Here is a 27,718-nt window from a genome sequence, read left to right on the forward strand (position 1 = left end):
AGAGGCCAACTGCAGCAGAGTAATTTGGTGTGGACCCTGAAAACGTCTAAAACTTTTCCTGTATGAGGGGGTCTGTGCTTAAAGTGCAGAATTCAGAGTCCCCTATATCAAGCATAATTTCCAAAGCGCCACAGTCTCGCCATACCGGTAAGTACTGACTCTCCTGTTTGTGGCTTAAATCGATCTGTAATTTCATTGACTTCTTACTGTGTGTAATCTTCTAAGGAATTCATTTCAATCCCTGCTGGATTTTGTGGTGTGTGCTGCAATTTTCGTCTAAATATTGGCTGTGCACGCACTATGTTCTGCTCCTGTCAACCCCACTTTTTTTTTTTTTTCTTTTTTCCAAACTCTCCTCATCACTAGAGTTTGAAAGATCCATGCTGGTCTAAATGTTAGTATGCCAAGACGAATCTGGGCACCAGTCCAAACCAGCAATGACTAAATAAATCAGAAAAAGGTTCATCCTTCCTCTACGTTTAAAATATTTGTTTTGAGCTACTTTTGATTGCAGCACGTTCTGCGATGGTTTGATACATGTCTGCCTTATCTTGAAATAATTTATTCTGACAAGACAACATGGTTGCACTATTTTTTTGAGTCAACAAGATGCTTTTCTAACTGTTCATTCATCCTTTCTGTTTACATTTTTCATGCATTTTTCTGTGGACAGACAAAAGTATCCACCCCTGTCTGCCAAGAACTGATAGATCATTTCCTTCAACCAGTACATTTTTTAAGCAAGACAAAATGTCTGCTGGATCTGCTTCATTCAAACATTCATCCCCACTCTCCGATAAACCAGCCAAATGTGACAATTCCTTAGCTAATACATCATAGGGTGCCCGGCACCATCCAGGAATTTGGTAAAAACTCTGTTCACACATGTTTTTAGAAGCAGATGTTTTAGTCTTCCTGCTAAACATATTTTCACTTTTTAAACGTACACTTTTACCTTTTTAATACCTTTCCCGTCCGACCTACGCCAAAGTGTTTTGCTTTACTGCAGACTTAGCCAAAAGTACACAGACTGAAAGGAGTCAAAAAGAATCTCTGGAATGCATTTCTTAGTCTAAGAAGACATTTATTATATCATTTCGCAAGGCTCATAAAGGAAGGTCAGTATAACTGAAAGTATACCTTCAAAATGTGCAACAATACAGTGAGCATGTACAAAGAATCTTCAATCTATAAACAGCAAATATATATATATATATATGCAAAGATACAAACACCTATATCGATTATTTATATATACATCCATACACAATGCAAAGCAAAATAATTAGTAAAAATTCATCACCGTGGGGCCTATCTGGTGCTTCACCCTCCTCATGCCAGCAAGTCATGGATGGTGCACAGCTAAGCCAAGTGCAAAGTGGTGTGACACGGAGTCAGTGGTCAAAACACAAATATAACTACACTATTGCAGATGAATCTGCATTTCTTGTGACCAAACCCTCCGACCTACCTTTGGGTGGCATGCTTCATCATAGGTTAGTTGGTTTTGATCTTAGCTACAGCTCCCCATAGGAGAGGAGCTCTTACAGTTGGTGTCCCTATGTGATTTATTGGTGTGGTGTGAGTGATGGGTGCAGAGTGCAATAATGTGACAGAAATGAAAAACAGAATAGAATGACCTCTTGGTGGGACTGGAAACAAATCTATTCTGGGCCAAAGGGTATGATTTAGATTTACAGGTGTGGTTGTGTATTATATAATCTCCATCCCAGAGGCAATCGCCACTGGTTAGGTCCGCTATTCCATAGGAAATGCATTTTTTGTGTTGCTAATAACTTTGACTCTGTTGCATCACCATGAAAATTTTCAAAAAGGTGCTTCTTCTGAACTAATCTGTGTATGAAAGGTTTTGGGGTGATTAGTCAAGTGAGGGGAGGAAAAAGGTGGGTCCCAAATCATAAAAAAAATCCCCATGCATTTTACATAGACTTCTTTAGGCAGGACTACAGCAAAACCGCTGAAGGGAATTACACCAAATTGGGCAGGAAGCTAGATCTGGTCTGCAGATTGTGATTTGGTTTAAATCCTTTCTGTAGTGTTTGAGAAATTAAGGTTTAAACATAATTGTATATCTGGGCGGTTGGGGCCGCAAGAGACTCGGATTCTTGTGGAAGGGGCAATTAGAAAATGGAGTGTTCTGATTTGCCTCAGGGAGCTTTATTTTCCTGGCGCTAATTTGCTTCTGCAGGAGTCAAACTCCCACAGGAGTGAGCGCTGTGACTGGCTGGCTGCCTGCCAGCAGCAACATGAGAAAAACGTTGCTGGCAGTCATAGTCTCAGGGAATTGGTCCCTCCTGTCCTGAACAAGTAAAAAATAAGTGGCTGGGTAGTGATGCCGGACACCCTTATTTCTTCACCCCCCAGCCAAGACCAAAAAAAAAATTAAAAAATTGTTACAATTCTGCAGATTGTTGAAAGGAGGGCTGCTTTGTTTTTATGAATGGGAGGGAGCCCCCCCCCATCCCTCTCCCCCTCCCTTGCTTTTTCATGCCCTGGGGAACTCTCCTCCTGGTGAAATCAATGTGATGGTGAGAGGGGTGTGTGTCCTGCCTGCACTGATGCAGACAGGGAAACATTTCAAAATAGTGCTCTTACCCAGAGGGAGCAGCATTAGTAGATGCTGTGGGTGTGAGCAAAGCTGGGTCCCACAGCATGAGAGACCTTCAAGGTGCTTAGTATCACCCACAAAAGAATACATGCAGGACCGCTTTTCATCAGGAATAAAATCACCAAATACATTCAACAAAACAACCTCTGGTCAAGATTGACACCTCTCCTTAAAATCCCTTTATACATGAAAAAGACTATAGGTGGTACAACTATCTGTTCCGGCAGCCAAACTATGGAATTCATTACCCGAAATATAAGATCCACGGATAACTATCTTATCTTCAGAAGACTACTTGTGAGTTGGCTGTTTCCTACATAACCACCATACTCAAACTCTAATGTACAGCATTTCCCTGTGTGTATATATAAACAATTGTAATTTGATTAAATTAGCTTCAAGTACAGCAACACTTTGAAAGTCTGACTTCATACAATACAAATCTCAATATATTATCTTCCTTGTACATACATATCCTTGCAGCAGCACAAACTTTAAAAAAAGTTCTAGTAATAACTTTCATTTAATATTTATCCACCACCTTCAAATTATTATAAGTAGCAGGCCCTAGAGCTGTGATTGAAAACAGAATGTGCACTGACAAATACTACAGTATCTCAAATTACATGGTGCTCATCATGTAAGCATGTAAGGTACCGAATAGTAATGACTGCCGTTTTAAAATGTGAGCAATGATTCAAGGTCCAATTACTATCTTGTTCACAAACTCTTGTACATGATAAATGCCCCATATGTATAATGCACGGGGGGCTGTGAAGCACCATCTGGTTACTTAGCCTTGGATCACTAAAAAAGTGTTTTCACTTTAGTCCGTCAAAAGCAGTATTATCCCACCATGTTCATCAAGTTGAAATCTGGTTATAGGGAGGTAAAGAAACTACCGTAACCCTAGCTTACCTGCTGTTACCCCTCGAAATACTTGCCAGACTGTGGACCGAGCGACCAGTGTGATGTAGGTAAGTATTAAATGTGTGTGTGCGCGGTCATGATCTTGAGTGTGTTTGTTTTTTTTTTTTTTTTGTTTGTTTTTTTTTTTTTTTTTTTAAAAGAGAAAGAAATGGTATCCATTGCTCAACATGTTGTTTAAGTATGTTGAGGCCTATCCCGATACAAACATTAAAATCAGTACACCTTCTAAAATAATTAAATCGTGACTCATCACCTAATAATTGCATCACAGGTGAACCATAGGAAAAGTAGTTCAAAAAATTGGATGGAATTATATCTTGTATTAAGATTATGATGGTCTTGGTTTAATTATAATTGTCCATTTCAGAATGTCCTCATTATGTCATTTTTCTATGAAATGTTTAGTTGATTGCTTGCATTATAAGATACTCCTCTGCCCCAAGATTCGTACTATGACGTTCTGGGTAGTCATGCTAAAGTAGCACTAGTCACGTGATCAGATAGATCATCCCTTTGCTGTTACAGTTCGTATGTTGGTGCAGCTCCCCAGAGTTGTCAGGCTCCAAATACATGAGTGTTGTGGGTTGCCAATCAGCACACACAACATGACCCACATGGAAAAAGTCCTTTTAGTCTCCATAATGACCAAAGTGTATTATGGATTGGAGATGACAGTGCCTGGTCTTGTGTGGACCACTGTCTCAAGTTGTTACTGTATTTAAACGCAAACATAGGTTTCGGTTGAGACCGCTTTCCCCAATTGTAGGTCTGAAACATTGATTTTGTTCTTGCTAAACTCTCATTTAACTGAGATGAGAATTCCTGGAATTCAGCCATATGGTGAACTCCATAATGGTATCTTGTTTACCCTCCCAGAGTACCAACACGCCAGTCATGATAATTCTATGACTCATAACTTTTATGTTGGGGTTAGGTAAAGTGCACTGGGTTCCTGCTAACCATCCCCAATGCCAGTGTTCTTTCCCCAAAACTGCACAATTGGTTCCCCCCAATCGGCAATATCTTTGGTGCCTGTGTAATGTACATGGTACCTAGGGCATGGGTACCAACGAGGTTCCCCAAAGACTGCAGCATGTATGGTGTCACCCTCGGGGACCCCTCACCTAGCTCTTGGAGACTGCCATTGCAGGCTGTGTATCTTGGAGCAGCTAAAAGTGAAAACACGACATGACACACAACCTGTAGATGTAAGTCACCACTACAGCAGGTCTTTCAGCCCCAAGGCAGGGTGCATTATGTTACATGTGAGGATATACCTGCTAGAGCAGACGTGCCCCTGTTCTGTCTTTGTCAATTCTTAGACGTAGTAAGTGACCAGGAAAGACCTTTTTAAATACATGTACTGTACACTGATCAATATGAGTTTCCTAGGTTCACTGAAACTAGGGATGTTTGGTATCAAACATGTCATATTAATAAACCCTCACTGATTCCAGTAAAGGATTTATTAATACATACATCCAGATGGCACCTTAGAGGTGCCCCATGAAAAACCTACCAACTACTAATGTGCTGGCTGACTGCCCTTAACCAGCCTGCCTCCATCAGACCAGTTTCTGACCCCCTGGTGTGAAAGCCTTTGATTTTGGTGGTCCAGAACAAAGCCTGCTCTGGTAGGGCTGTTTCACACACCCCTTTCAAGAGGATGACCGGCAAATTAGCATTCTAGGACAGGGGGCTTCAAAGAGCCCATTCCTTTTGGTATGTGAATCTGGCTTCCCTGAGAGGAGAGGAGGCCCCACTCCCTCCCATTTGGCACCTGAACAGGTGGGAAAATTAGTAGTTAGACTTGTTCAGTTCCACTCCTAAGGTAAGCTACCTGATGTGGAGACACAATTTGAAAGTCTACCAGCTTGGTGGTGGCAGAGCTAGGAACTCTGGGACAGGGTTATGACCACTTCCCACAGGAAGTGATCATATAGGGGGTGTAGTGATCCCAGGGGTAAATAGCCCATTGGCTACTACCCCACACTCCCAACAGCCCTAGATTCAGTATTTAGAAGAGCCCCTGGCATCAGAAAATCAGACCCTGCCAACCTCATAGAAGAGGGATCCTTAAGAGTTCCAGTAGCAAGAACAGAAGACCAGCAGCTGACTTGGCCCCAGCTCCACCGGCCTGCCTGCTGTGTCTGCAGTTTGTGCCAAAGATGACTTCTCCTGCAACTGCTTGTGCCTCCAAAAGCCTGAGAGGGCTGTCCGCCTTTAACCTTGCCTCCAAAAGCCTGGGAGGACTGCCAACCTTCAACCAAGGCCCAGTAACTCCTGTGTGGTAGAGGAGCTGCTCCCCTTCATCCTGTAGGCACCCTTGAAGAACTGTGAGGACTCTGGACTGCTAAAAACCGGACACTGGAAAACCCCACTCCACCCGTGCCCCTTAGCCTGACTTGAAGTCTGCCATTGGTGCCAGCGTGAAACTATTTTGCAATAGTAGTATGGGGATGGAAAGTAAACTGCAAATCAACTCTTCACACTGTGGAATCTGTCGTTCGGGACATGGGATCTTCAGTGGCTATTAGATGCTGTGACTGGTTTCACTCAACTGTGTTTTTTTTTTTTTTTTGTTTTTTTTAAATGGGGATGTCCAGTACAACTTGATGGGATATACCTTTGAAGTGTCTCACCATTTTGGTGGAAAAGCAAATTTGTCCCTTGGAAGGCATAAGCAAGGTTGGGCCACTGCTTGGTTCTTAGGGTTAGCATACCATCCCTCCCAGTTATATAGGCAATAATGCATGTTCTGTGCTAAATGGTGTGCTCTTTCCTGCATACTAACCTTCCCAGCCAGTCTGGCAGTCAAACTAGTTCCCGCTTGAATACAGGAGCGGTGGTGCTCCAAGGGCAGGCCCAACAGCTTCCTTCTCTTCTCTGCACCACCCAGAGCATTGCTTTAGTTTTGCCTCTGGGAATCATGCATCCTGAGGGAGAAAGGATATCATTGAAAGGCCTGGCAGGCAGTTGCAATAGACCAGTGTCCTACAAATCACAGAAATTCTCTAAGCACTTCCCTTCCAACATTTTCAAGCCAGCTCACTCAACCTCCGCTCGCCCTGTTCTCTGCTCCCAGTCAGACGAGCACATTTGCATTCTTCCACAAGAGGGTGCTACCTTATTGCAGAAGTAAACCGAGGAACTGATCCTGGAGCAGGAGGTTAGGCAGGTATGTTACTCCTGTTAACACTGGGTGCCCAAGAAGGATGTTGGATTGTAACCTGTTGTAGACCTCAGGGTCTTGATCTCCCATCAAGACCCTGCTGGCCCACCCACTCTCTACAGTGGGAAAATCAATATGCTGTCCCTTGTCTGGGTACTTCTTGTGTTGGAACTGGGCGAGTGGACAGAGCAACTCTAGCTGCGGGACGCTGTATTTCCATGTACTGGTCCTGCAGTTGCACAAGATGGTATATGTGTGTTGTTGTAGGCTCCACCCATTGCGACTTTGTGGTTCTCTTGTTCTGGCTAACACTAGTGTCCAGGTCATCACCAAGATCCTGGCAGTGGCAACTGGCTACTCAAGACTGGCTCCCCGCAGCTGGTGTTGCTCCATCTGAAAACCACAGCATCCGTGCTGTTCAACTTGGGCTTCTTCAGCAATTTGCCTAAGTTGTACCTGGGGCCCTGTCAGCACTTCCTTTTATTAGAAGTAGTTCTGGACACACCTCTGAGCCTCCGGACCCCCCCCCCCCCCCCCCCCCTCAAAATTCGGGACATTCTGTATAGGGTTCTGATGTTTTGGGAGGGTGCTCTGATTCCAGCCTTGATGGTCCTTCGCCTGTTGGTTTCTTGTGTCCACATCTGTGGAAACTCATGCTCATCAGACTGCAGCCACTATAATAACTAATGTCTCCACTTTAGGGTGGGGTGCCAAGGTGGAGAAGCTAGAGCTCCGAGGACTTTGGTCTCCTGAGGAGCAAAGTAGCCACATCAACATGTTTGAACTGTGATTTACCCTGCCCTGAAAGCTTTCCTCCTTTTCCTTATCAATCTCTCTGTCCAAGTCCTTACAATGGCAGAGATGTGTAATGTGAACAGGCAAGGCAGTGTGATATCTCTCTCTGTTGAGGCTGTGGGCTGATCTTATGAACACAAAATCCAGATGGTTAATTATGAGGCAGGTTCTCTGAATGCAAGAGCCGACAGCCTTAGTCGGCTTCAGTTTGCAGACCACCAGTGTCCTCTCCAACCAGACATGATACCAGTTATTTTTGCCCTTTTTGGCACCCCTCTGGTGGGTCTCTTTGCCGTTTGAGAAAATGTGCATTGCCCACTTCCCATAACCCTGATTTGCCAATTTGCTAGGAAAGCTGCACCAGTATGAGTCGCAAAGGATTCTGGGTGCCCCAGACTGACTACTGAGCATGTGGTACATAGACCTCTGGTGCTTGTCTCTGTGTCCTCCCCCACCCTATTTTCTCCAGCTCATTGCTGCCCTTCTCAGAGGGGCAGATTATGCACCCCAGATTCCACTGTCATGCTTGAAGATTCAGCGGGTCTTATTGAGCAGTTTCTATCTCTCGCCGGAGTTGGTGAATGTCATTCTATTAGCGTGCCACCCCTCTCCAAACTGTCTATACTGGTGGGTGGAATTTTTTTTTTTTTTTTTTTTTTTTTTTTGTTTGTTCTTGATGCACCGGGCACAGTATTGATCTTCTCAATGTGCATATTTTGTATGTGTTGCATTTTCCACTTTCTTTAGCCAAGCAAGGTTGTTTAATGGGCACAGCTAAGGGCTATGTTTCAGCCTTTCCAAGTTTTATATTTTCATTAGATTAGCCTTCCTTGTTTAAGTCTACAGTTGTTATGAGGTTTCTGACGAGGCTGATAAACCTGTTTTTCCCCTTCCGTTATGCACCCATAAGATCTTGAATTCGTTCTAACGTTCCTGACAGGGGGCCATCGGACCCTATGCATAGCTGCCAATTGTGGGTTTTGACAATTAACCAGAGTTTCTGGTGACCATTATGTTGGCTTGGCATGCCAGCGATCTGCAAGCTCTGTGTATCCTCCCCTTCAAACCTAAAATTAACATATTTCTTCCCACAAAATCTAGTTTTGAGAACCAAGTCCTCCTTTATCCTGAAGGTAGTCACTGCATTCTGACCATCCTTCACTTTTTCTTCCTGTTATCCTCGGCTCCATCCAACAAGGAAGAAGATGATACTAAGGCTGGGCCCTCATGATTTCACTCCGTTACCGTGTCTTCAAGACTAAAGAATTTCAGCCTGGCAGTAAGCCTTTGGTCAGATATGTAGGCAACAAGGACAAGTCTGTCCAGAAGAGGACTTTATCCGTATGGATTGTGCTTCATATTAAAATCTGCTATGCCCTTACCAAAAAAGTAATTATGTTTTTATTGCTCAAAATTAAATTTGAGTACTATATAATGTTCAAAATTATACTGTTTTTGTCTTCGCCTCTGAGGTTGGAAAAAGTGAATAAGGCATGGATAACAAGGTGTCAAGGTTGTGCTTCTTCGATTTAGTGATTTTATGTCCTGGGTGGTACCAGATGCTAGTGAAGGAGGGATCTTGCAAATTACTAGATCCAGTCTGGGGTTATTCCAAAGATGAGGAATCTGAAGGTAGATTATCAATCAGAAAGATCAGTAAGAAAGGGAAGTAACTCGTTTTACTGTGGCTTAAAAAGCTCCAAATTAAAAATGTAATTGTTAGACAAATCCAGACATGCTCAAGGATGTTCAAGCCTTTTTGGGGGGTTCCTCAATGTAAATTAGCAAAGCTCCTGCCAAACCTGTTAACAAAGAAAATTCATAGATGGTGGTTATAAGGTGGAGCATCATGGTCTTTGGGTAGAATTCACTGGGAGTCCTACAGGCCCCACCTGTTTTCAACATGAAAAGAACTTATAACCAATACTAATAAGATACTTTTTGCGGGCCGTATGTCTTTACTGTCCTTTTTTTTTTTTTTTTTTTTTTTTTTGTATTTAATATGCATCATTTACGTTGTCCACAAGCTTGTGTATACATTTCTGCTGTTTAGTACTCGGATATGTTGCTGATAATAGGTCCATAACCATGATCTAACAAGTTAGTCTATTCCCCGGTCCACGTCATTGTATTTTCAACCTTCATGTCGTGGTTAAGAATTGAAATAGTAAACGTTTGAACTATTAAACAATACAACTTTAAATCTAGTATCTTGCCCCACGTGTCAAAGGTGGGCAATGGAGCTCCCCTATTTTATCAGCTGTTGCCATTTCTCATTTTTCATCATAAATGCGGGGCATGGCATGGCACATTCCCCGGTCAGGGAGGACCAAGAAATCCAGAGTCTCGAATGGCTCCAGCATGTAATCTATTCCAATCCGAAGTCTATGCACGGGAAGGGGATGCATCATCTCTCCGGTTCCCGCTGACTCCTCCCCCCACACCTAGATCTGATAATTGGTCCTGATGTCCGAGTTATTTCCTTCTCGAAGCTAATAATGCGCTCCTCTATTACTGGCTCTCAAACTCTAATAAAAGAATATCCCGGACTTGGACTGTTGTCTCCTCTGAGGCTTCTTCTGTCTGTAAGTGATGCCTCGCTTTCTAGGTTAGCCCATTTCACCATTTACTTCTGCCTTCTAGTAATATCAAGAATTAGGTGACTTCCATTTCATAGCTACTCCCCTTTTGCCAAGATTAATAACCAATCTACAAATCAGCATATCACGTTCTGCCCTCAAGTGCGTGAAGAACATACAAAAGAATAGGAAATGCAGTGTATCTTATACAGAAGTTAAATCACACTCTTTAGGGTAAACTGCCGGCCTTATGCCAAGCACTTGGCACCGCCTGTAGGCAGTGGCTCCAATTCAGCCTGAATCTGGTTTTTAAAAAAAAACTGTGCACCATGTTTAAACAGAGCTCCATAAGTGGAGTGGATTTCAGGATAACATGGGCACGAACTGTGTTTTTTCTAAATCCGAATCTGCTGCAATGACTTTAATCAATGAAAGCTTTTTAATAGATGAGTTGGTAGACCAGGTGCCTCTTTCACTGAACTGATCCCACAAGTAATGGACCGTGGGTACCCCCGTAATTTTACTGCCAGAAATGTACTGCCTGCATCATTTTGTGGACTTGAGGCCCACAACCCTATAATGGTATTTGATAGACCTCATAGAACGATCCAGGGAGGTCCTGAATGCTTCCAAAGAGTTTAATAACTGTTTTCAACCAAGAGAAGTTCAAAGCTGCATCCTCTGCATATAGCAATGCTTGAATGGGCCTGCTGCATATTAGGGGCAAATGTTCAGGGTTCAGGCGTAAAACCGACTTACAGCGGTTGATTTAATGCATAAACAAAAAAGGAGCCAAAATACAACCCTTTCTAACCTCTCTCTCCTTCCATCCTGAAGCTGACCATATTAGCTGGGGGTCTTAACTTTTTGTCGGAGGCAGTCTGAACAATGCTGAAAAGGGGCAGTGGGACGGAACTATCAGGAATTTGTGAAGCTATCAGGCCTGGCTGTCAGAGGAAGATAAATACCAAGCTCAGTCAGTATGGTTTTCAGTGTTTGTATTTGCTGCAAACAAGGACCAGATGAAGAGAATGCCAAAGACCCCCGAATGGTACTTCTACAAAGTTCCCACTTTACTTATCCTACCCAGGAGAAGAAAGCTGGAAAATCTGTTTAGAGAAGCTACTCATTTGACCTCATTAAGAAGTGTAAGTATACAGGGCTCCTAATCCTCCCCACTTTAACAATAATGGAACCCAGGGACCACCACTGAATCATCATGGGAATCCGGGGACCCCCGTCTGAGTCATTACTGGAAGCTGGGGACCTAATTTGTCAATATTTGTTAATATTTTTTAATTTTCTAGGCTCTCGCGGACCCCCAGGGGTCCCCGGACCACAGGTTGGGAACCACTTATCTAGAGACCCATCTCACTAGCTTGACGGTGCCCTGATTCTACAACTGTTTGAATCCACCTCCTCCTTGTAGCAGTTCCAGAGATGTGACTGCTGTACAGCTCCAATTAAGATCCCAATCTAGTGTAATAGCCATCCAGGTACGTGCACCTGGCTTCAGAAAACCTTGAGTGCGACTGGTGACATCTAGGGAATAGTGGCACCTAAGCAGCCACTGTCCACAAACCAGAATCCACATGCAAGTCTCTTGGGTATGCCACCCAACGAAACAATAGGTTACTAAGTGATCAACATCACTGAGGATTACTTGAAGTCCCTACCTCGAAACAGTCAAGCACCCTCGCCAAGAAAGGGTGCCACGCATGCTTGTGGCAGTGGGTTAAGTAAACCTCAATAAGTGGCCACCATATCCAGGTATAACTTCCTCTCAACTAGTGAGAAATGATGGCTTTCTACACGTCTGAGAGCTGTGCCCAGACAAGGGCAACCCTGCAGGTAAGCCAGAGGCCTATTCACGTGGGCAGCATCAAGGTCTGTGGGCAGCTTGTTACACCTGAGACAGAAGCAGGATAGGACTTTTTTTATTTATTTTTTAAATGAATAACCATATTTACTTTTTCTGGTTGTTATTATCTTGGTTACCAGGATCCATATATGCTTCAGTAGCTTAGGGTATAATAATTTCCTACTTTCGTAACGTGTGTGTGTGTGTGTGTATGTGTGTGTATGTATATATATATATATATATATATATATATACACACACACTTATTGTTGAGATCGGAAAGTAATTGGACCCTAATATTCCCTGAAAGCGTTCTCTTTCTGGTCTATTTTCTAAACATCTTTCCCCCCCCAGTGTTTATTACAGCCCAGCATGAGGATTGGGGTGAGGTACCCGTTTCCCCTTTCTTCAGAGTCGCAGCTGTGCTCTGACCTCCCGTAGGAGTGGGGGGTGGGGGGGGTGGTGGTGGTGTGCGCCCACAGAAAGGTGAGGGGACATGGTGATATTCATTAGCCCACAGGTTCTCTGTTTCCACTGCGTTGGTCACATCGATTATCTCCTTCACACCCCGCACTAAGGTTAGTCAGCTCCGCATTGCCAAATAGTGTAATGTGAAATTGGCAAGGCCATGTTAAATTTGGCATGGGAATATTCTGGATGAATTACAGAAACTGACGTACCAATGAGTGCATTAATAGGGAATGTAGAGCGCAAAACAATTTTATGTGGTTAATGTAGAAGCTTTCATGCATAATTAGGGCGAAATTGAACTGTCATGACCAAATAGCACTGAAGGCCATGGTGACACGTTCATTTTCTAGGGAGAATGTGAAACTGGTTCGTCCATAGAGACCAAGGCAGAAAAGCATGGCAATTTTCAAAACGTGAAATATGGCAAGTCTCACGTTACACAGAAATGACTGTCTGTGTGAATAACGAGGGCCGTGCAGAAACCGCTACTCCAATTTTCTGGGGACAATGGAGAAACTGAAAATGGTAATGATTGTTAACTCCGGAATGGGCTCCATGTTAAACTGCCATCCTCTGAAAATTATTTTTGGAATATTGTATATTTGTAAAGCGCAGGGGAGTAATGCCGCCACGTGAAAGCATAAGTATCTTATTGTACCCATCTGTCTCCAACGTCTGAATACAGCTGTTAAGGAACGAAACGGGCAAAACGGGTTTTAAACAAGCACTGGCAAAGCCAATAGGTCTCGACTTTGGGACCGATTAGATTTACCATTGGTTTTAGCAGTGCTGTGCAGCATCCCGGGTGCAGCATAAATGCATGTGCCTTTACTTATCTATTATTATTATTATTATTTTTTTTTTTTAAATGGGGTGGATGCACGAAGGTCACACTGGAGTGAAAGGAAGCAATAGAAAGTGCAGGTGAGGGAAGCACCATGGACCGCACTAGTGTGGAAGAAAACAGTACAAATATGGACCGCATTTTGGGGAGGTGGAAGCAACACGGGTGAGAAAGAGGAACATTAAGTAGCGATTTGGGTAAAAGAAGCACACTGGCTGGAGAGAAATGTGGAGCTGTTAAATTGAGGGAGCACAGAGGTGAGAAATCAACATGGGGAGAGAGGCACACGAGGACAAGTACATCACAGGGTGATGAACAGGAGCACATGGGTGAGAGCGCAACATGAAGCATGGCAGAAGGGGAAAGAGCAGTACTAGAGAGCCAGCTGGAAAACACACGCACTCGTGTGAAGTGCCTAACCAAAATAAAAAGTAATACTTCTAAAGTGAGCAGTGGAAGAATGCAAGTAATGCGTCCACGCTCAGGGGGAGGGACAAACAGAAGAAGAGGAAGTAAAGTCCACACAAACTGATAAATAAAATGCATGCAGGTGAAAGTGATTACAAAACTAACCAGTGATAATCTATCAATCAGTGGGTGGGATGGAAGCCCTTTTTAAGCTGACAACCGGTCTTTTCACCAACAGACAGCTGGCATTGTCTAGTAAGTGAGACCAAAAAAGAAACTCTTATAAAACTGAAATCGTCTTTTTTTTTTTTTTTTGTGATGTATTGGCTGAAGTCGATAATAGATGTTAAACGTGTGTGTTTTCCCAAACTCATAAATGTATCCTTCCAGTTAGTTTATTATTCCTTTGCCTGCACCCTATTAGGTGTTTTGCCAAATGGCTATGGCCCCCCTCCGTTGCTGTGTTGGGACCAGCTTTGCTCCGATCAACCTATTATGGATGTGGAAGATCTTGAGGATTACAACGTGGATACCGTGGTGTCCTATTTCATGAAGGTTGCATCTGAACAGGTGAGCTCAAGGAGGAGGCGAAACATAGGAGCAGTGGGCAAGGCCAGATTTAAGTGTTAAATAAATCTCTTACAAATAAAAAAGGTGAATGGGCTAACTTTCAAAAGTAGTGATCTTGAACAGTAAACCTATGTTTAAGGGTACGTGGTGTAACCAGCTGTCTTGTCTTTGAACCATGTCATGAAGTATTACCAGTTTATATCTATGCAACATATACTGATAATGTCGCAATGTGATGTATAGCTGCTGGTAAAGGTAGAATAAAGGATTGCTAACTATTACTTTAGTGGATGGGAAAGGAAAGGCTAACTTAAGCAGCTCAAGTGTATAAAAGGGCAGAAATCAGCATTGTGAAAAGATGCAATAAAACAAAGGTCCAGCAGTTGCAGTCAGTGCAATTTAAGATCAATGTTTTAATGAATCACTTTAGGCATCTCCAAAGTAAAGAGCTTTTTTATTTTGAAAACATACATTTAGTGAAGTTAACCAAAAAACCTTTTACTGCTAAAATGTACTTTGACTTCGAGGAAATAATGTTTTAAACAGCTGCCCTCAATTATAAATTACTGCTCCAGTTGAGGTTAAAAGCAAACTCCGCTTGTGTTCAGTGGACTATGCTGATTTCAACTCCAGCAAGCACCGCCTCTTATGTTCATTTGAGTTGTGATCTGTGGGACCTGTTGCTGACGAGTCTGTGGATCTCATCATTGTCTTTCGTTTCTATGAAAGTCATAGATCACAAACAAAAAATACCACTGTCCTCAGAATTTGTTTTTCCTTACTATTCACAGGCACAGCACTATCGCACAAATCATATAATCATGACCATGGGCTCAGACTTCCAGTATGAAAACGCTAACCTGTGGTACAGCAACCTGGACCGGCTCATCAAATATGTCAATGCCCAGGTAAAGAGCGGTGTGCATTGCTAGAGCAGTGCGCGGTGTTAAGTGTCAAAAGAAGAGCTATCTTAGTGGTTATTAATGTCTATCTCTTTCCTACCTCTGGTTGCATCTGTCTGCCATGGGTGTTTTCTCTTTATACATAGTAAAGACACTGATCCATTGATGAATACCTACTGTATTTCCATTCTCCTGTTTTACCCATACTTTTTTGCAGTTCTCTACTGCATTGTCCTGTTCTTCTTGCTTTGGACTTTGAATGTTTTTCCCATTTGCTGATGGACAGGGCCTACTTCTGAGTGAAATATTATTTATATTTTCCAGCAAAACAATGGAAGTAAAGTCAACATATTGTACTCTACTCCCAGCTGCTATCTCTGGGAGCTGCACAAGACCAACCTCACATGGTAAGGAAAGAGGAGTCTGGAGAGAGTGACGGGGCGTAAGGGTTGAATTATGATGGGCAGTTGAAAGTGTTGGCACCCTCTGTGCTCTTCCTGTTTTTCTGCTACAAAGGACTGCTGATGTTCTTGTTTGTACCGGTCTTGCTTTTAAAAAATGTTCCTTAAATCAAAGCACATCATGAGACACTTAGTCCAAAAATCGACTTTGGGGCTTAGGCGATCTGTTACACCCTATAATTTCGATGCTACAGTGCACTTAATACATTCCAGTCCAGAAGTTGGCATCCCACCATTCTCTAGTGCTAAATCTCTGGGAGCAATGCTTCACTCCTTCTTTCACTCCAGCCTCATTTCCTTCAGAGGAGATAGAGGAAGAAACGAGAATGACCAGCCTAGAAAGACTCATCTTTTAACTCTTCCAAAAGCAACCCCAAGTCACCATGACTGACTGCTTCTTGGGATTGAGGAAACACTTATTCCCTTATCATGGAACTGAAAACTGTGAAATCAAGGGTTTCTCAAGTAGAGCCATGGATTGTACCTAATTTTTTCCTTGATAGTTTTAGAAACTGGGCTTTTGCCAATTCGAGGGGGGATGAAGCAGAACCCACTGTAGCCTTGTTGGTGCACCTAGAGATACAAATCCTTCTGCCTCCTAATTGCATAGCACCATCTCTGTCTGGTAGATGCCATGTTAATGAAAGGTCCCGGTCTGCAGTCCAGCTCCCCTAGATTACGTAGCCTCTCTCCTTAGATATTATGTTTATTTGGTGCGCTCTCCTTGCCCTCTTGATTTTCAGCAGATTTATAACTACCACCCTGCACTTGTTTTTACAGTTCTGTTCTGGCCATACTGTAAACCTTTTAATTCAGCTCTGTTCAGCTCCGAGTTTTGCATGTATCATATGGGATCTCTCCACTGTCGTGACCCCTGTTTTTGTGCCGCTGCTCTGTCACTACCCTTGCATCTGCCCCATTGTGGACAATTTATTTTCCATTCATTGTGTAGATTGGGGCACCTGTTTCTTGTGGCCCTCTGCATAGTATGTGCATCAAAATGTATTGTAGTTTAAGTTCCAAACCGTGTTCTCATTCATGGCAAGATCCAAGTGTTTACCCTGAATGCAGAGGACTGTACCCGGTCATATGCTTTTGTAAATCATTTGTCTGGATTTTACGCAGATCCTCAGCCCACTCTAAATATTGAGCACTCTTCATGTGTCAGTGCAAGCTATTAATGACATACTGCGGTTGATTTGGTGTCTGCTGGCCAGACCCCTCGCACCACTTGGTAGTGGATATTTCTGCAATGAATTGGTCTTTCCTCTGTTGCACGCTACACATTTTCCTAGTCTGTGATGGTTTTTTTTTTTTTGGCCTAGATGGCGATAATGCCTTCTGCACCCATGTCCCACTTATGGCAGAGGAATTAATTTTTTGCTGTACTGTCTCTACAAGTTGTTTGTTCATCAACCTCTTCCTGCAGTTAACAAATGAACACCAGCATGCTCATCACTGTATTGTCTCTGCTACCAATTCCTACAACAGAGACATGTGTCCATTTCAGACACCTGTCATTAAGAAACTGAACTTGCCATTTGTTACTAGTTCTGGGCCAGCAGAGGAGCCAGAGTTTGGTGAGGTTGAGACTTAGAAAATACACCTTATTGCACTTCTAGCTTAATATTCCACTTCTTCCTCCACCCACACCAGTACACATTTTTTTTTTTTTTAACTCTCATGGACAACCTACATCTTTCATCTTGTTCTTTTATCTATGCAGGTCTGTAAAAACGGATGACTTTTTTCCCTATGCTGACGGACCACACCAGTTCTGGACTGGCTACTTCACGAGCCGACCAGCCTTCAAGCGCTATGAACGACTGACCAATAACTTCCTCCAGGTGAGATGGCTGATGAAAGTGTATTTCAGGGAATCCTGTGTATGCAATGTTCAGTAATGTCCTGGTTCCACCCTGTATTGACAGAATTGTGGTATGAAGCCATACATAAAAATATAATTCATTCCGTAGGGTTAAGTTGTGTGCTGCTTGGTTTATAATGCCTTGCACATTAATTTCCTTTTGCGTACAACATGTCATAATCCTCGTAGGCAAGTGATTTCTGCATGGCTTTGAACAGATTGTGTATGGCTATGACAGTATTTGAATTTGAAGAACAGGGTGCTGCCTTCATATCTATTTTCCTTTCCTCAGGTGTGTAACCAACTAGAGGTGCTGGGAGGAGCAGAGGCAAGAGGCGGACCATACGGATGGGGAGACAGTTCTGTCCTGAGTACGCTTGCTTTATATTGACTTGCTCTGTTTCCTATTCGTCTGTAAATCCTGCAGTGCATGTGACTTGCCACTATGTTTTGTTGGCTGACATGACCAATGAAAGAATTAGGAATAAACTTTCCCAAGTCCCTTTCTGCCTTTTTATTTCCACACTTCCGCTGTCACGGAAGAGTTATTATCTATGCTGATTAGCTTTAAGGGTCATTTAATCAAATATGCTCCACCCAAAATGAAATTATTTTGTATTTTTCCATGTTACTAATTAGTAATAGTCCTATTTGAAACAATTCTTGTACTGAGTAAATGTATCAGTGGTGTGTGTGTGTTTTAAAAAAAAAAAAAAATGTTTTATAGACCTGACAATACCACATTTTTTTAGAAGAATGGAAGTGATATGCCTATGCCACATCCTTCCAAAGTTTCAGGACCTCTGTGTACCCTTCTGTAAATGCAGAGTACCAGAATTGGTTCATTCTACACAGTATGTAGCACTATTTTACATCAAATTCATGCGGAAAGCCTCTCGCAAGGGGGAGGGTGTTCATTTTCCATTTCTTTATGCCCATGGCAGAATGAACACAATCATACAATGTGGTCTTGATCCTGTGTTACTATGGTTTTTCTTTCTTACTCAGGCACACCCATGTGTCAATCTTATTATCAGATTTAATTAAAAATATATGTTTTTCTTGGTAGAAAGGGCAATGGGTGTGGCACAGCACCATGATGCTGTTTCAGGGACTGCACAGCAGCATGTCACGGACGACTACGCAAAGCGCCTGGCACTGGGACGAGACTTCTGCAAGGTACATCTTCCTATAATCTGCTGATGTCCTATAAGTGACTTTGCTCCTGAATGATGCTATACTGGTTATCCGCACCTCGAGCTACGGCGTCTGGTTTAGTTGCGTGCTACCTGCAAACTGGGTGAAAGGCATTGGTTCGCCATTAAGACAAAGGTACAGGCTGAAAATAATTGATAATGGAATCCAAAGGCAATAACCTCACGGCTTACTGGAAGTGTCCACTACCATAAAGGACTGGCTGTAGAGCATCCTCGTGACCCACTGTCTGAATTTCAACTGGTTTATTTATGCTCTTGATTAAGGAGCATTAGAGCTCCAGGATTTCAGACTGTTGCATTCTAAAAATCTTCCTCAAAAGTACCAGTTTATCTTTTTTTTGTAGAGTGAGCATGGAGTTTGCTGAGGCAGTGGGGTTAGATAAAGAGGAATACAGACAAGAGAAAATTAAAAAAACAAAACAAAAAAAAAAGCAAATGTTTGACAACCTAACCAAAATTCCATGAAGATTGGGTTGTTGGAACCTTCTATTTCAGTTTCCATGTATTGTAGAGGCAAGGCAAGAGGAACTCTTGTGATTATCTTTCATGAGAACTTTGTCTTTAATTGGTTTTCTACTTTCTTTTTTTAAAAAAAAAATTTTTTAGTGAGCTCGTCTTAAAGATCTATCTGTTTGCAGACCAACCACATTGAAATACACACTTCTATAGACCGTTCTGTAGCATAAACTCGAAGTCTCATCTGATTGCCCCACTATACCAACATCCCTTCCTGTGCTACCTCTGCTTTCCCCGCCTGTTCAGTTTATCCTTTTGCACTCCGCCTTCCATTAACATCACAATACATAATATCTAATGTCTCCTTTTGGGCTCTTCAGCCCCCTACTCTACCACTTTTCCTTGTCATCCCCATTGTAGAAAGCACAGAAAATTGTACCTCCTCTCCTCTTGTTGTACCCTGCTCTTCTCAAATCCTGCCTCCATAAACCATACTTCCATCCCCTTATCCTTGATACCACATGCCTTCTACAGCAGCTAATCCCTTTCCTTTATTCTTGCACACTGGGGCTTCATCTGCACTCCAAGCCTTCTCAAGTACCTATTGTCCGGTTCAATCAGAATGAAGAGCCTACTCCTCATTCTTCGCCCCTACCACTCACTCCCACCACTAACACTTCTTCCTCACCTCCCCCCCCACCCCCTCCCCCACACTCCCCCAACCTTTAAGTGCCTGTCAAGGCTTATTAATGAGCAGGATACAATGGAACATCTTTGATCCGATCTGCTGTCTAAATCAGACCTAGCCTTTGTTACTGAAACATGGCTTGAAGAGGATTCATCACTATTAACTATTAAAATGATTCATTTGCCACTGATCTGAAATGGTACCAGGAAATCACCAGAAAGTTAGAAGGGAAATTTGCTTTCATTCCTAAAGACTCATTCCAAACTTCCACCAATTAAGGAGGTCATCTTGACAGACTGGGGATCTCCGTTAGTCAGCTGCTTACTCACACCAGCCTTCTGGTGTGCACAGACCACTACCGATAAACAGAGCTTTCACACAAGCCTTTCTTTTAGCGCTCTTTGACATTTCTTTAAACTGTCCAACCTCTGCATCCTCTGTGCCCTAAGCATCTGGTTTGAACAACTTTTTCTGCTTTCACCAGGAGCCGTTACAACAAACCTTTTCTCAGCTTGTCACTGGTCCTGCACAAGCAGCCGTCCATAACTTGGACACTATCTGCACCCTGTCCTGGTCTTTTTAGGTCCCTAATTTTCTGAAGTGATTACCATTTTGTCTCCCTTCCTACCACAGTAAAACAACTATAATAATGACTTCAAAAAGTGGAACCAGTATGGTCTCTCCGAGCCCTACTCCCTGCGATCTCACCACCTGAACAAATAACAGAAGTTAGCCAGTTTTACAGTTGACTGTCAAGTCTTGAATTAACTCCTCCCTCGCCAAATTTTAATGGCACCTTATGTACGAACAGAAGACCCTTGGATCAGTGAAGGGATAAAGAACATAAAATGAGAAATCGGTGCTCTCCAGCCAAAGAAATCCGTAATGAGCACAACAAACTGTCACCAGCAGCTAAATGAGATCTGCCAATCCTCCACCATAAATTACTTCTCCTGTGCCAGATAACCTACCAAGGATGTCCATAACATCGTGACCGTTCTTCAACCGGGTGTGCACCCCAATGACTCTTCAGTCTCAGTATTGAAATCAATTTCAGACCATTGTGTGGCCAAAGCAAAAATGTTGCACTTCTCTCTCAAACGCTCTGAGATCAAGACGAAGGCCTACACAAGGTAACAGACATCCAATACTTCCTTCAAGCAACTCTACGCCTCCCCAGTAATTAATCTTCTCAGGGCTATTGGAAACACAAGGCCACCATGGGACACCAAGTTCACCACAAACGTTTTATGAAGGTCACAACCCCAACTATGACAATCGTCAATCATTCCCAATCCCGAGACCTCTTATTTGTCTTAAAGATATCCTGTGTACTAGATCATTCATCAGGCAGAATAATCTATACTCTTTTATTAGTAAGTAAATTAGTAAGTGATGAACAAAACCACTCATAACAAACCTGATTGTTGTGGTTCCAATTTTGGTAACAAGACTGTATGTTTTAGGGTGTCAGCACCACAGAGTGTGGGTGACTGAGTCAGTCCCATACCACCTTGGAAGTTGTTGGCCTGATTACTGGCTAGATTACAATGCCTCACCCAATCCTTAGAAAGGAATGGTGATTTGTGGCAACCTAAACTTGACAATTTGACACCTCATGGAAGTCGTGGTGAACGGACCATACCCATTTCACTCAGTTACTCAGACTCTCACATGCCTAGGCAAAACAAGAGATGCAAAATGGATTTCAATGCATTTATTGAAGCAATTATATCCTATTCTAAAAAGCATGGGCTGTGAAAGTTAGGCAGGTGAAACCTAAAACAGTGATCATCACAACCTGTGTGAAGAAAATAACCCCACCATATTTGTATGATCCTAGAAACCTAAAGATTCCCACCTACATCCTATGTCTAAAATCTAAGAGCATAGCAGTGGTAACACTTCTGCCTGTCCTGATCTAAGGAAGAGACCCCGTAGCCATACCTGAAGAGGTTGGCTAGGGTCTGCCTGTTGTTTGGATGCCAGTCCACTTGGGTAGCAAAAGAGTCAGCGACAGGATCCGCAATGCTGTCAATGGAATGGTGTGCGTCACAGGATGGCCATGACTGGAATGCCTTTTGCCCCCTTTAATCCTATGTGGTGTTTATATAATAAATCCTGCAGTGTTCTTGAAACAGGCCCGACGTACTAATGGGTCTAGGTATTGGAGACTGACTTCCAAACTCCTGAGGTGCCAATACGAGTAAGAATATCATGAACTGAACATGACAGTCTTGAAAAGGACACAAAGTGAAATGTGTACAGAGTTGATAAAATGTGCAGCGTGAGCAAATATGTCTTCTTAGAAGGAAGCAGCTGATTAAAATATAAAAGCAATTAACTAAAGGCTGGCTGTACTAAAAATATGAAGTGAATACAATGTCTGTATGTAAAATGTACAGGCTATGGGCCTGATGCTAAAATAAGGGTGTCCAACCCAGGCATTAAGGAGAACCTACAACAAGGTTTTGATTTGTGAGTGGAACCTAACCTTGGCACAGTGGAAAGAATGGAGTTGATACACTGCTGCCATCTGCAGCATTTGACCCAGTCCACCATTAGTCACCCCCTAGAGACCCTACTGAAACCTGGCATCAATGAAAGCATATTTGACATGATTGTGTCCTACGTCTATGACTGACTCAGCATTATCTTTCTGCTCCATTTGCTTTTCCACCTTTCAGCATCAAGGCAGGCACACATCTGGGTGAGCCATTGCTTCACTTCTCTTCACGGCCTGACTCAGCAAATCCCAGTTCTTATCAAATCCATTAACTTGATATGCTACAATTATACCAACGACATGCAGAGCATCCTCTTAATTGGGAAATGCAGGAAACATGACCGCTCAGGACTAGAACATTGCCTTGGTTGGGGACCAGGGGAATATTGGTGACTTTCCTCAAGCCTAACTCATGCAAAACAGATGTTCTGACATGCAGTCATTGGAAAAACTACCAATTTAAAACAAATCTGGCCACAGAAATTTAGAAGCCTTGGAAGGATAATTTGACTCAAGCGTATCCTGTCACTCCAGTTAAACATTTACCAGAAAGCACCTTCAACATAATGCGCGCATTGCAATGTTCCTGCACTTTGTATTCTTGCAGAGGCTCCAAACTACAATCTCTCATCCTGTCAAGTCCTGACTGGGCAAATAGATTCTACAAGGGCGCCCTGCTATCTCTTAAGTAAAACTACAAAGAATCAAAAACTCTGCAGTGTGACAACTTCTAAATGCCCTTGTTTATAAGAAAAAACAATGGAACCACCTTCCCAGTGCAAGCAGCAAAACTTTGAAACTCTCTTCTAGTAAATACGAGAAGCGTCATGTAACTAGGTCCACTCGACACTGTCCCTTATAGGCACATCTAGGTAGATACTCAGTTTCATCCAGCCTGTGGCTCCTAGTCTCTCTCCTATGGTGTCCAGTTAATAATTGAGGTTATAGATGTCTTCTTGTCGTGTTGGTTCTGTTACGGCTTTATTAGGATCTAAATCTGCCATGTGCTCTTCATATCACTTCCCACAATGGCCCCGTTACTCCCTTTAATTTTCCTAACCTATCTTTGTTTCACAGGTGAGTATCTCCTTCATGTCTGCCATAGTATTACCTGCTTCTACAAGTGCCACCAACCTGCTCCTTAGTGGAATTATCATACATATCCCACAATTAGTTGTATTCTGCTCTTTGCTGTTGGTTGTTCCTTTACCACTTTTGGGAGGAATGCGATAGTTAGCTATATTTGTCCAGGTTTCAGCTGACCCTTTAGGGCACATACTATGGTGTGTTATATAATGCATGTTCTGTGGGGGTTGCTCTTTTCTGCTCCTAGGTGGACTCTTTACGCAGACAACATGATGGCTGTTATCCCTATATGTTGCGTCTCTCATGCGCCTAGGTGTACACTTCGAATAATACAGCATGCAGGTTGTATGATGTCCATTACTGACTACTCTTCTATCGCATCTGGTGGAGTTCTCTGGTATACACTGTTGGTGGCTTTATAATGGTTGCTCTTCTCCTGCTTCTGCGTGGGCTCCTCATGCACACAAAATGGCTGGCTCTACAGTGCTGATACTTATAGATCACTGCTTGACTGCTTCTGGGTGGGCTCCTTTAAGCATATTTAATAGTTGGTTGCACAATGGCCTTTCCAAATATTCACTCCTCTACCACTCCTGGGTGGACCCCTTGGACATAATACATGGCTTTTTCAATATATTCATGCTCTTGGCTTCTGCTGATCCTGGTGAACTGCTCTGCCATATACTATGCCTTGTTTATAGAATACCCATTCTGTCCTGCATCTCAACCTCTTGTACTGCACTCATTGTTTACCCTGTAGGTCAATCTAAAACCAGCAAACTTTTAATCTTGCACCCAAAGGGTGCCCAGGAAGCAGAAAATCGGACTGCATCAGTGCCTGGTTGTATAATTTTGTGTACTGCTATGTCGCAGAGTGGCCACTTGCTTAATAATTGAAAGCATTTTAGACATTACAAAGGTTAAACAAGTTAATTATTGTAGGTTACTGGCTCCGTCTCCTGACTGAGCATATACCTTAGCTAGGTGCCAAAGGCCTGCGCCTATGGGTACCCCTTTGTGGTATCCATGGAATATACTGCAGGGAATGTACTTCCAATAATAGCACCCTGCTCGTATGAGCGCTTACTATGGGTGTAACTGCTTGAAGCAGTACACTCCAAAGGTGATAGTTATCTGTGTATTCATCCACATCTTTTCTTCCACTGTTCTCCTACGACCATACGTATGTACAGCTGTATGGTATGAGCAGTTTCTGGCATATATACATGCTGCCAAAACACCTCCACATATAGTACACTGCAGTTGCATACTTGATAATGACGCTCGCATGTAAGGCAGTCTTTCTCACATTTTCACTTCAGGTTACAACAAGACAGTGTTATAAAACCGAGTTTAGCTAGGTTTGTCACGTGATTTCTCTCCTTTCTTTTTTTCTCTCTCTCCCTCTTTCTGTCTTTCTGTCTTTTTTTTTCTTATTTTCTTTCTCATTTTCTTCCTTTTCTCTTTCTTTTTCTCTCTTTTTTTTCTCCCTTTTCTCTCATTTTCTTTCTTTTTGTCTCTCTTTCTTCCTCTCTTTCTTTGTCTCTCTTTCTTTCTCTCTTTTTTCTTTTTTTCTTTCGCTCTTTTTCTCTTTCTTTCTCTCTTTTTTCACTCTTTCTTTTCTCTCTTTTTTCTTTCTCTCTTTTCTCTCTTTTTTCTTTCTCTCTTTTTGTCTCTTTCTTTCGCTCTCTCTTTTTTCACTCTTTCAAATGCACTTCCACACTTAATCAGGATATGAAGCACTATAGAAATGCAATTACAACATAATGCAACTGCAGTTCATTACAGAGTACCTTTGATGGTAAGGCAGTTTTGCCACAGTGGACCATAACTCAAGTCTGGCATCTAACCTCTGACTCTACATCCATGGTCCACAGTGCTGCGTGGGGGGACATTGTGTGCAAGACTAATCTTGTGCTAAGGAACTATAGGGACTCTGTTTTAGGTGAATTCACTGTGAGCAAGACACTTTTATCATTCCCCTGCTGGATTTGCAGCTTTTTGTTTAGTATCTTTTCTATGTGAATGGAAATTCTCCTGCGGACTTGCTTTATATTTATTGCAACATTATATAGCTTGTTTGTTTCTGGTTAATGCAGTGTTTGCAGGGATGACCTAAAAATAAACCTGGTTGTTGGTTGGCATATAACTGCTACCTTGTACAATTTGAGTTCTGTTTGGGACTTTCTCCTCCCCCTCTCCCTCTATAATATTGATACACCTGAGAAGTAAGGAAGTGATTGACAGTGAAAGGTAGGGCCTGCACCTGGGCAGTAGAGGTTGTGGTGAAGGTGATACCTTGTTCAACACATGCCCGAATCCAAAAAATAATAAAATACAAGGTGTACTGGGATGTGCCTTCCCACTCCAATGCATATTAATAAAGCGGCTGAAGGATTAAAACAACCACACTAGTAATTTGTCATTCGTGGATTCATACAGGCAGCTATAGCCATTTAAGGACTGACTCGCTAATCTTCCCCTCTCCTTTCTTTTCTTTTCCTCCCACGCTACTGTTGCCAAAAGCTCTGCAGCATGTAGAAGGCAGCCAGCCCTTTTGTGTACTTCCTGTATGAACTCTGTTGCGCTCAAAACAATAGGACAGGTTTTGGTTGGATGCCTGTGCTTTTGCTTGAACGCAGCCTTTGGCCAAAGAGATGGAGACTCCCTTGCAGTGTTCCTTCAATTGTTCTATTCACTGCGTGTCACTAGAGAGACTTGGCTGCGGCAGATGCCCATTTGAGCCTTTGTCAAACAGAATTGATTTATTATAAATGGTTGAAAAATAACCCATCAAATTATTTACACAATCCCAGTCAATACACTTGTGCAAGCCCAATGAAGAGTACCCCTGTTTGAATGGACCTTGAGACCTAATTGGGTTGTGATGCCAGGGATGCAACCCAGGTACATCCTGGTCTTCATGAGGGTGCCTTCTGCCCCTTTTCCAAGTAGTTACAAGTCTGACGGATGTGACGGGATATTCTGTAGTTGGGCACAGGTCCTTTTTTTTTTTTTTTTTTTTTTTTTTATGTGCACCCCTGTGGACAGTGGTGAGGTGAGACTGTCTACTGACTCCCCTGTTTCCTATGTGCTGGAGTTTAATCTGGATAGGGTGTTTCTCACTGGTTGAGAAAGTAGTCGGATTTCTTGTCTGTCCAAGTATTAGTCTCTCTCATAAGGGCTTGGCTAGTCATTGGAAGGTGATCATATCAAGACTGGAGTTTTCTTTTATAATGTATTTTTGAGCTACTATTTTGTTTAGTTGTCCAGTCAGCCTCAAGTTGTTTAAAAAAAAAAAAACTATAAAAAATAACTATATATGGGTTTCCATCTGCTCTTCTCATAACGTGTTTTTTTATTTATTTTTTATTTCCAAATATCATTCACATTTGGCTTCCTTCCACCAAAACACACAAGGTGGTGAAATGGGTCAGTTCGCTTCAGCTGTTGGCTCTCTTTGGTGTGACTGACGTCACTTTGCTTGTACATGTCTACCTAAAAGTAAAACACTTCAGTGCCAGTGCTGGTGGGCAGATCTTTGTTCGCTTCTGTGTAATTACATAATTTGATGGGTTATTTTTTAATGATAGGCCAGACTTTAGTGTATGTATGTATGTGTGTATGTATATATATATATATATATATATATATATATATATATATATATATATATATATATATATATATATATATATATATATATAATATTTTTTATGCACATCACCTATAGAGGACGTTTTTTTTTTAAATAGTTTTTTTTAATGCCTATGCAGACATTTTTAAAAAGGAAATACATTATTAAATATAGCGGGTTGCCAAGTGCTATAGAAGTGTAGAGACATGCAGGTTCATTCACAAAGTGATGGGATGACAATAAGAGTCCAAAAACAAAGCATCCTAGTGAGGTAAGGCAGTTTAGGGAAGGGATACAGGCAGATATGTTGGGAAGATTGTGGACACGCTGGTTTTGAGATCTTTCCTGAATTGCATCAGATGGGATGTAAATTGAGTAGAGGTATGTGTTGGAGTGTTGTCTTCCACCTCTGTGATATACTGCCTCTAGACGGGACGGCAAATTCAGCTTTAAAAAAAAAAAAAAATCTATTGACCAACTCTTTGAACACTGGGATCCCCAGACTACCTGCTTCTTTAGTGTTTTTAACACCCTTTACTAAATACACTCCCTATTCCTGTGGGTATTAAAGACCACATTGTTTCACCCCAGCACCCAGGAAATCAGATTCTTGCAACCTGAAGAAACAAGGACTGCTGA

General features: G+C 42.3%; 1 protein-coding gene across 1 annotated transcript in view; it reads left to right on the forward strand.

Moving 5' to 3' along the window:
• Window positions 1-27,718, forward strand: part of MAN2B1 (mannosidase alpha class 2B member 1) — a 271,321-nt gene that overhangs the window by 8,231 nt on the left and 235,372 nt on the right. Inside the window, exons 6-11 of the mRNA XM_069230399.1 lie at window positions 14,114-14,259; window positions 15,051-15,167; window positions 15,486-15,568; window positions 17,349-17,469; window positions 17,782-17,860; window positions 18,559-18,668. Coding sequence (XP_069086500.1) covers window positions 14,114-14,259; window positions 15,051-15,167; window positions 15,486-15,568; window positions 17,349-17,469; window positions 17,782-17,860; window positions 18,559-18,668 — 656 coding nt within the window. The remainder of the gene's footprint in view (window positions 1-14,113; window positions 14,260-15,050; window positions 15,168-15,485; window positions 15,569-17,348; window positions 17,470-17,781; window positions 17,861-18,558; window positions 18,669-27,718) is intronic.

The sequence above is a fragment of the Pleurodeles waltl genome, chromosome 4_2, assembly GCF_031143425.1.
Source record: "Pleurodeles waltl isolate 20211129_DDA chromosome 4_2, aPleWal1.hap1.20221129, whole genome shotgun sequence".
NCBI classification, from domain to species: Eukaryota; Metazoa; Chordata; class Amphibia; order Caudata; family Salamandridae; genus Pleurodeles; species Pleurodeles waltl.